The following is a 9741-nucleotide window of genomic DNA, read 5'->3' as shown; positions in this document are numbered from 1 at the left end:
GCCCACCCATTACCGGGAAGCTGACTCCACAAATCATTCATAATGACCCTATCTAGTGTTTGTCTATTTGCCCATGTATCATATTTTTTCCTTTCCTATGAGTGTATGACGTTTTAAACATTTCTATGCACCATATATTGATCTGGTCAGACATAATCCTGTTGCTTATTGAAAACCAAAATAAGAGGCCCCAACTCTAGTTGATTATTCCCTTTTCTCAGTTCATCAGAACATGAGTATTAGCACCGCTACATGATTGCAAAACTTGCAATAACTCCAGTCCTGATGCTAGAAAGTAGTAAAAATTAAAAAGAAATAACACTACAACCAATGGTCCAATTAGTCATTGTTCCAGAGTTTAGGCGTTAAACCCCCAAAAGGTCTTTGATTCATACATGGAAAGTCACAACTAGTGGGTAGATAAAGCACAAATGTATCTCATTATTTCTGTAGACATATCCAATACATCCTGAGTATTAAATTACAAAATGGCCCTATACATCCTCTGTAACAGGGAGAGTGAAAATCTATTTGCACCATTCTTCAAGATTTTCAACTCACTTCTTTGCCATCAGATCTCTAATGAGCTTCAGAATCTGACTCCGCATCTCAGCCACTGCTGATGGCACAACCTGTTCTTTCAAAGCAGAAAACCACAAGTTCGCCTTGTCTTCAGATCTATCACTCTCATACCAGCTGCATATAACTTTTGCAATTGCTATAACATATAAGCCACAGTCATAACCATTCATTTGTTGCGGTGTAGCAGTGTATTCAACATATCTAACATCAGGCACTGAACCAGAAATACCCATGAACCCAGTTATAGCCCTATAAAGTCTCTTGGCATGTGAGCTGTTGGATCCTGCAACACTATCATGGTGTACAAAAATATTTGCACCCCTCTCATACACAAGCGAGCTCCAGTGAGTCCCACCCTCAGCCCAAGTCACATCTTCATTATTGTTGACAACAAATATTACCAGCTTCTTATCCGGCAGCTGAAGAGGTTCAACAAAATCTTTGAGGCTGTTAAGATCTGGGCAATTTGTTGCCCAAAAGGAGATTGATGGCGGAACAAGTAGGATTTCGTGAGACGCATAGCAGGAAGCAAGATAGCTGAAATAGAACTCAATGATGTGGTCATTAAGAAAGTGTGGACCACTAAGGATATCTAGATCTGATTTCCTCAGTACAACATCATTGTAGCTCAAGATCTTCTCATCAGCCTTAAATGAAGTCATGTGGTATTTGGCATCTATTCTGAAAAACCTGATCAAATAACATACATTTAACACAAAAGAGTCGAATCATACAGACACATTTGCAGATCAAAAGAACATGCCAAATCAGATGAAAATTTAGTTGAACCAGCCACAACATGGCGAATTGGACTATTGGAGTATGGAGCAATTGTTGTATTCAAATTACAGCATTTTATGAAAAGTCATATTACACACAAGTGTGTGTGTGACTGTGTTCACCTGGATTATTTGGAGGTTAAAGATACAAATACACAGAAGGTTAACATCTAATATGTTTTACACAAATCCTTGCTGCATCTAGTCTTACAGTTGAGATCATCCCAGTTTGGTCAGGACTTGGGCTCCCGTTGGAATACCAACTATTTTCAGCTTTCTTTTACCAAATAAAAACTATTTTCAGCTTGTGCTTTGCACATTGAACTACTAAACATGGCATCATTCCAAAACTAGTTCAAAAGATTTTTCTGAGTATTAATTGCAAGTTAGTGGAGAACATATAACATGATAATAGCAAGTAGAAAAACCTTTAACATGTTCATCCCTCCTTTTGAAGGATCATTTTAACTGTTCCTCAGTTGGATTAATTCAGCATTAGATTGTAACTTGCTTACTTTAACTACCAATGAAATCCATGTGAAGAACATCTTGAGCAGAAATCAGTTTGGTCTGATCCAAATTTTATACCAAAGGCTTTCTCAAATCACACATTTTTTCAATCTTTGAGTTTTTTTTCTTTTCGCTTTCTTTTCTTTTGGGTGAAGGGGGGTCAAGGCTACTATACCATAATACCATGTTTATGAAGACTATTGTCATTTTTTTGGTAGGGAAGAAGGAAATTAGTTACATCCAGTGAGGGAAACCCCTTCCCCACATGTCACTATTGCAAATAAACAAAAAAAAAAAAAATCAATTAGGTTGAGGGAAAGAAGGCTAAAGTCCAGGGAGTGTCCCAAGTTAGCCAACCAGTGGGCTGCAAAGTTGGCTTCTCTATAGACATGTGAGAACGAAATCATTAATTCAAATCTCCTACAGATGTTATAGCACTCCTCAATGATAGGCTTGACATTCCAAGGTGGTTCCCCAAGTCCTTTAAGTGATCTATTATAAGCTTTGAATCTCCTTCTAAAATTATCGGGCAATTCAGGAACTTTGGCCTGATAGTAAAGACTTTCTCAAATCACACATATTTTCAATCATTGACTTTTCTTTCTCTTTTCGCTTTTCTTTTCTTTTGGGTGAAGAGGGATAAAGGCCACTATACCATAATACCATGTTTATGAACTATTGTCATTTGAGTGTAATGTCATGCATGGAGCAACAGTTAAATATATGTACTAGAGTATCTATAAATGTCATTTTTTGTGTTATTGTCATAGGTCCTCAAAACTATGCAAGCCCGCCAGGCAGCCCCTTCCTAATAGCATACAAGAACCACATGAACACTTGGAGTAGCTAAGTAGCTAAGTTAGACATGGTATGGGCTCTGAATCCCCTCCTATTTACGATTAAACATTTCCAATAAACCATGAATGAAATTAAGCAACTTATTGACAAATTCCATAAACTGTCAGGAAGAGGGACTGAGGGGACTAAGAGTTAATAGAATAGTTACCTAGTTCTGTTTGTGGTGCTAATCCACAGCAATGTTTTGAAAATTGGGCTGCACCTGCCAGTTGAACCAGAAATGGATCCCATTCCTATTCAATGATCCACTTTCCAGTTCATTCATCAAAAAAAAAAAAATGGTCCACTTTCCAGTTCTATTTTCAATCCAGTTTTCAAAACATTGACCCAAAATTCTTTTTTTTTTGGATCAATAACAAGAAACTTTATTAATGATATGAAACTATGTGAAGCTTAAGGTACAAAGGGGGAGGTAAAAAGTCTTAACTCCCCACCAATAGAATACAATGGAAAAAAGTCAAAAGTTAGCCCGAAAAATTGAATCCCTATTCACCCCTTGCTTTGCTAGCCCATCAGCAAATGAATTCTAGTATCACCAAAAGTTAGCCAATAGAATACATTGACCCAAAATTCTAGTATCGCCAATTCTGTAAAAGATATACTTCTTTTGTTATTGTCTATACTTTTTGGTGAAGAAATGATTGACCATAGAATTATCGTTTGCTAGCTACAGTAGATCTCCATGCAAACCTAGTTCTTAGCTGACAAGTGACAAATCACTTCCCACCTGACCTTGCAATTTTGTTGTTACCACCAAGTATCAACCACTAGAGGAATCCTGAACTTGACCATACAACCGCACAAGATGCCAAAAAACAGTAAGAGTTTTATCTATTGGACAAAAAAAAAATAAGGATAGAGGAAAACGAAAATAAACAAAATTATCATATCTGTTGGACAGAAAAAAGAAACACTGACTCTTTGGTGCAGGCTTCCTTTTCTTTTTCCCTTTTGGATGTAAGAGAGGTGTAGATGGGATTTAAAACAAAAGTATCACAGACCAAGCATTTGGGTTTTACCAGTAGGATGGACAGGCATCCACCTTTTCAGGAACAAGCTCATCCAATAGTTTCTATTAAAAAACTAATAAAAAAGAATGGAACAGGTATGGGAAGCATAAAGCGTGAGCTTATTCAGTACTAACAGCGAACATGCCAAGAAGAATACCATAGCAAACTCAATGCAGCTGTGCCCATAACAAGTTTCCAAGGAAAGATACCCAAGACATTCTAAAACTGCCAAGGTACTCAGATATGATTAAGTCAAGCAATTTAAATTCGATTTAGAAAATAAACATCCAGAAACATTGATATTACTTGGTTAGAACTTGCCAGTCTTCGCAAAATGCAATGTAAGAATTTAAGTTTTCCATAGCTTTTTATCTCATAAGTTATCATCTAAAAATGGATACATTACCTGAATGTTAAGAAAATTAAAATTGAGGTAATTCCTTGGAGCCCTAGAATGACTTCAGTCCTAAACCTATTAAAGTCAACATAACGGGGCCATTCTAGGCATAGAAATTATAGGAATAACTTGAATTGAAACAATTTTATTTTACGTCTTGTTAGTAAATGGAACACCAGCAGATCATATCTATGTATCTTTAATCTGTAAAAGAGGAAGAGTATTTATCGATTCGGATTCTCTTAACCAGTTAACCGGCCGTTGGTTTACTACGCATGTGAGCTTCCACTTTTTTCCTCCGATCCTCCGGATTACAAAGATATCTCAGAAAATTAAAACCAACATTTCTAACATCTAACTAAACAGTTAAAAAACGGGAGCAACAAGGAGCATGAACGATTACAAGGAATAAGTCAATGAAAAATAAAATGTAATCTATGAATAAAAATTTACGTTTTCTTTATCTTAATCGACACTCGACAGCATCAAATTTCCTTTTTTATTTAATCCGTGAATCTCAGGCAGAAAAAATAAATAAAAATAAAAATAATGATCTCTATCTTCACTTCACAACCCTAACCCTATAATCAAACACAGGCAAAATTGAAGAGAAAACTAGACGAGATTATATAGAGGAAAAGATAGAGTGGTCATTACTCACCGGAGCGAAGGCCGAATGACCGAAGGAGTTGGTAGCTTTCGTTCTTGTTGCGGAAACCTGGGGAGAGGAGATTAGGAGAACACTTTAATCACTTCACCGGCCTGGGCAAAGTTGGGGCCCACCCTCCTAATACATCCGGACCAGACAGTTGGGCTACCACAACATCCGAAACCGACAGCAAATTGTTTGGGTTAAACCCCATTTTTCAGAAGCATTATGCACTTGACGGATTTCTGGGACCGAAACCATCTTAGGTCTTTCATCCCAATGTTTTTAAAATCGAACCGGACAACGAACCAATCAGGGTCCGGTTCCCAGGTCAAATGGTTTGATTGTTCGAACTGGACAGATGCGTCATTCTAATAAAAAATAAAAAACAGCCAAACTGTTGAGTGGTTCAACCGCTTGAGTCAATAGTTTGTTAGTCAAATTAACGGTTTTTAGTAAAATAACAGTTTTAAGATAAAACGGAACCGATTACCTAACTAATTCCTAGTTTTTTCTGGTCTGACCACTCGGTCTGGTCCAATTTTGAAAATCATGTTTCATCCTCAACGCCAATTATTGTTTAGGGTTGTCGGGGGTCGGGTCTGGTTTGGAACAGACTGTACCAGTTTGGTGTTGATTATTATTAACGTGATGTTTGACATTTAATGGAGGGTGATTTGGCTGGCCAATCAGTCATGAAATGATACGTGGCATGCTGACGTCTAATGACACCTCAGTGCCACGAGAAATACGTATCCAGCCTGAGGGGACCAGTTGAACATTTCGCAATTCCACCTTAGGAGAGAAAGTTGAGGGCCTTGAAGGCTGAACCAAGGTTTTTAAAAGCGAATCATACAACCAACTGACCAGGGGTCTGGTTCCAGGTTGAATGGTCCAACCATTCGAATTGAATGAATGGTTCATTTTAACAACAAAAATAAAAATAAATAAAAAATGGCCAGATAATTGAATGGTTCTAATGGTTTAACGAGGTCAGCAATTTTGCATGCTTACCAATTCAATAATTTTTGAGGAAATAATAATTCTGGGGTAAAATGATTATCCAGTCACCTAGGCAGCCAACGATCTAAGTAACCAATTGACTTCGAGGTACTAACCCACCAACCTGACGACGTATATGGCACGTTGATCTCATTCGGAATAACTTACCTATCGATTCCGAATCAGGCGATAGTATGTCACCCACCTTGACATGGATGATCCCAATCTTCATATGACTCGAAGATATGAGGATCACCGCCAACGTGGTAGGGATGCCCCCCCGAAGATAATGAGCAAATAAGCTCTGACATCCCCAGATATATTGGACATGGAACTTGGACTTCGATTCCTATAAAATGGACTTGACCCTCCATTCCATTACAAGGACGCGCAATTCCAGATTTCATTTTCTTCTTCTGATGTTCGCTATAAGCTCCACTAATTTAAACATTCGAATGCTTACTTTGGGTCTAAATCCTCAGCACTTAAATTCTTTCTCTCTCACACACACATATCAATTCATCGGCATGGGCACGTATTGTTCGAGTTGTCCTCCAACAAGCATGTCAAGGAAGCAAGCGATTTTGTGCCTTATCAATATCGATGTCGACTTTTTTGAAAATCACTGCCACGTTGGAGTCATGTCAGCGCAAGAGGAATTGGCGTTGAAGTTTATGTTTGATCGGCAAATTTTGAAAAATCAACCAAAAAATCGATTTCTTGGAATCGGTCATTTTTAGGGATCACCATTTTCCAATGATCCACTGGTTAATTGATTCTGATTTTTTCACGATGACATAGCATTTGACGTGGCATGGATAATGACTTCAATGCAAAAATAACCGGTCATTGAGATCAATACCAAATAACAAACTTCATTTATTTTTGAAAAAAATCACTTGGTTTTAACAAATTGTAAGGAAGAATAACATCGATGCCAAACGTCACCTAAATCGGAATAAAATCATAGATTCAGAATGTCACAATTAATAATCAAAACATCCATATTTGGTCCGATTCTAATTATTTATAGCCAATAGTTATAATTATTTAAATAAATAACAACTTTTTTTTTGCAATATAAGCTTAATGAAATGATGGTAAAATGATAAATTAGTTATACTAACAAATCAAAATTTTTTAATTAATTTTATTTTGTATAGTATCAAATTTACACTTTATGAATAAAATGTTACACTTTTACACAGAGGGGGCATTCTTTTTTTAGGTTTTGATAGGGGAGAAAGTTGACAAAAAATCCCATGTTCTTTTTTTCTGATTTATGTGGGGATTAAAGAAAGTTTATTTTCCTGGGTATCTCCTAGTGGGTAAATAACTTTTTCACCAAGGGGGAAAATTGCCAACACTTAAATAGGACAAAAATGCTCATTTTAATAATGGATTTTTATGACTAAAATAGTCATTTCCTTATTTACATGAGAAATAAAAAAGCATGGGCAAATGTGCTTACCCGTGCAAGTGTTTACAGAAAAAATTTACCCAGATAATTGCATTTACCTAGGTAAGTAACTTACCGAAAAGTGAACGGGCCAAAATATAATAAAAATTACAAAAGAACTAAGAGACCTTTTATATATTATTAAAATAAAAATAAAATTGGGTCTGAATTGGTTCACAACAAGTAAGAAAAATGGTGCAAGTTAGGCAAGCTCGGCTGGGTTTAAACTCAACCTAGGCCTAAGCCTATGGTAAAGCCCAAAATATCCAACCCAGGCCTGCTTAAACTGAAATTAGGTTGGGCTCAACCCCCATCAGAATTCCTAATATGTTTCACACAATTCGGGTTAGTGTCAAGAATTCGGATTCCTACCCTGATTCTACCCACATGACATTGCAACCACACATGGGAAACATCTCATTGCTCTTACATGTTATTATGCATGGGGCGTTCCCAATGCATGGATGTAGTGTTTTTTGTGGGTAGGAGATTTAGAGGGGGGGGGATTCCCAATTCAGAAAGGGGGGGTGTTTATAGGGGGCTGGGGATAAATACATTTAGGCTGTGTTTGGTTTGAAGGAAAATATAGGGAAAGGAAAGAAAATAGAGGGAACCTGTATAAAATTTGTATAGGTTTTTCTACCTTTTTCATCATTTTCCTACATTCTCTTTCAAACCAAACACAGCCAAGAAATCAATAAAACAATTTTGAGGGGAAATTGACTATAAAAGGCCTAAAATTTAATATAAAGTTATATGTATATGTATATACCTACCTATATACATAAGTGGGGAGTGCCTGGGCAGTTAGAACAAAGACAGGGTTGAGCTCGAACTAGGTTTAAGTTATCTAAGGACTAGTCTAGATCGGCCTGAAAAATAAAAAAGTCGAAACTATTGGGCCAAGCCCACTCGAGACTCTAAAATTCAAGCTCAGCTTATATTAATTCATATTTTATACACTGGGTTGGGCCCGCCCAAATTGCATCCCTACTAATACTACTAACTAAAACCTACCATAATAATCCGGACAAAATCACACCAGAACCGATCCATCGACGGCATGCCTTGCTTTTGGTGCTACTGTTCAAGTCGGTAGCACGTGCAGCTCCAAGTTGGTAGCACGTCTAGTCCCTTTGCCAACCAAAAGCCAAATGGCTATGGACCTCCCAAACTCCCAGTTGTTCTTTATTTGTACATCTCTTCAAATCTTCGGTTTTTTTTGGTAATAAGTCTTCGGGTTAAAGACTACCGACTATTTTCTGATAAAACTCTTCGGGTCAAAAGGCTTAGAGTTAATTGTAGTGGAATTTCAGATATATTCCAACTTTTTTTTTTTGTTTTTCTGTAGTGGAGGTGGGGCTTCTGGCTCAGGCTTGCTTGGAGCCCAGATCTGCTGCTCTCCTCGCTGTGCAATACGCTACGAAATCAATCAGAAGTGAACACGATACGTGGAACTGCCCTGTTCATTCGTGATTGCAACGTTGCGCGCGGGAAACAGCAGAGTCCGAGTCGTTTGTTGACGGTGGTAGAGGGAATCACCTCAGACGGTAATTATGGCCAAGTAGAGTTATCGACCATACTCTTTCCATGGACTTTTCTATTATTCATTTATTCCTCGCATTTTGTCTTCAAAAAGGACGAGAATTTGCGGTCCTAATGGCAGTTGCAAAGCATAAACTGAAAACGGGGCGTGGGAAATAAAACAGAGGGAGAAAGAGAGGGAGAGAGAGGTCTGTGTGTTCAGATCTGCGGATCTGCACTCCCAGGTAGAGCTTTCGTTGTTCATGGACAATGGATTTTGTCGACAACCTGCCGCCCATGGATTTTCTGCGCTCCGAGAAGATGATATTCGTTCAACTCATAATACCCGTGGAATCAGCTCACCGAGCTGTCTCTTACATCGGCGAACTCGGTCTTCTTCAATTCAAAGATGTAAGGATATAACCAGATCAGACAGGTTTCGTCTATTTGATTGGTGTCTGTCTCTCGTGAAACTTCTTTTGCTTGTCTATGAATTCGTTCCATTAACACAGGAGTTTCCATGATGCATTCCTTTTTTTTTTTTTTTTGTAATCTCTTGAACTATGCATGCATAGCGGTTCTGTCTAGTACTCAGTATCTATGGATGGCATTCGTTTGCAATTTTGCTAATTTTGTCTTCACGACTATGAAAATTCGCCATGCTTTTTTCCCTTTTTCCCTCTTTTTAAGAAAACTCGTACGTTTGACTAGTTTTGCTTATTTGAATTGTAATTGTAACTTCCATTAGAATTTCACATTTCTAATATCTATTTCTGGATCACGTCTGCGGATATGCACTGTTTAGAAATTGGCTAATTCTAAATGGCACGTATTGCGTGCTTATGGCAATTTGCTCAGAGATCTGAGAACAAGGTTTTTTTTTTTTTTTTTGCTAGGACTGGAATGAGTATGAACATGCTGGAGGAAATTACAGCGTAGTAGTCAGTAAATTCAGGGAGAAGCATTTCATG

At 37.6% G+C, this 9741-nt stretch overlaps 2 protein-coding genes across 4 annotated transcripts in view; one reads left to right on the top strand and one right to left on the bottom strand.

Moving 5' to 3' along the window:
- Window positions 1-357: 357 nt before the first annotated feature.
- Window positions 358-5042, bottom strand: LOC148868300 (Cysteine proteinases superfamily protein). The gene is made up of 2 exons (XM_088969642.1): window positions 4798-5042; window positions 358-1272 (listed from the first exon to the last, which is right to left on the bottom strand). The coding sequence occupies exon 2, from the start codon at window positions 1242-1244 to the stop codon at window positions 558-560; it is 687 nt and encodes a 228-aa protein (XP_088825768.1). The 5' UTR covers window positions 1245-1272; window positions 4798-5042; the 3' UTR covers window positions 358-557.
- A 3794-nt stretch (window positions 5043-8836) lies between these two features.
- Window positions 8837-9741, top strand: part of LOC148868299 (V-type proton ATPase subunit a1-like) — a 79299-nt gene continuing 78394 nt past the window's right edge. Inside the window, exon 1 of one of the 3 annotated variants that reach the window (XM_088970661.1) lies at window positions 8837-9181. In XM_088970661.1, coding sequence (XP_088826787.1) covers window positions 9041-9181 — 141 coding nt within the window. In that variant the 5' untranslated portion in view covers window positions 8837-9040. The remainder of the gene's footprint in view (window positions 9182-9741) is intronic. The other 2 variants (XM_088970662.1, XM_088970663.1) reach the window with 2 other exon arrangements.

This window comes from Nelumbo lutea, chromosome 2 (genome assembly GCF_056320005.1).
Source record: "Nelumbo lutea isolate HS-2025 chromosome 2, American lotus-T2T, whole genome shotgun sequence".
Classification (NCBI taxonomy): domain Eukaryota; kingdom Viridiplantae; phylum Streptophyta; class Magnoliopsida; order Proteales; family Nelumbonaceae; genus Nelumbo; species Nelumbo lutea.
The sequence above is the reverse complement of the archived record's forward strand: the minus strand, read 5'-3'. Positions and strand labels throughout refer to the sequence as shown.

What these genes read in the sequence shown, in the direction of transcription:
- LOC148868300 (XM_088969642.1), bottom strand. Translation starts at nt 1,244, where the DNA reads ATGACTTCATTTAAGGCTGATGAGAAGATCTTGAGCTACAATGATGTT.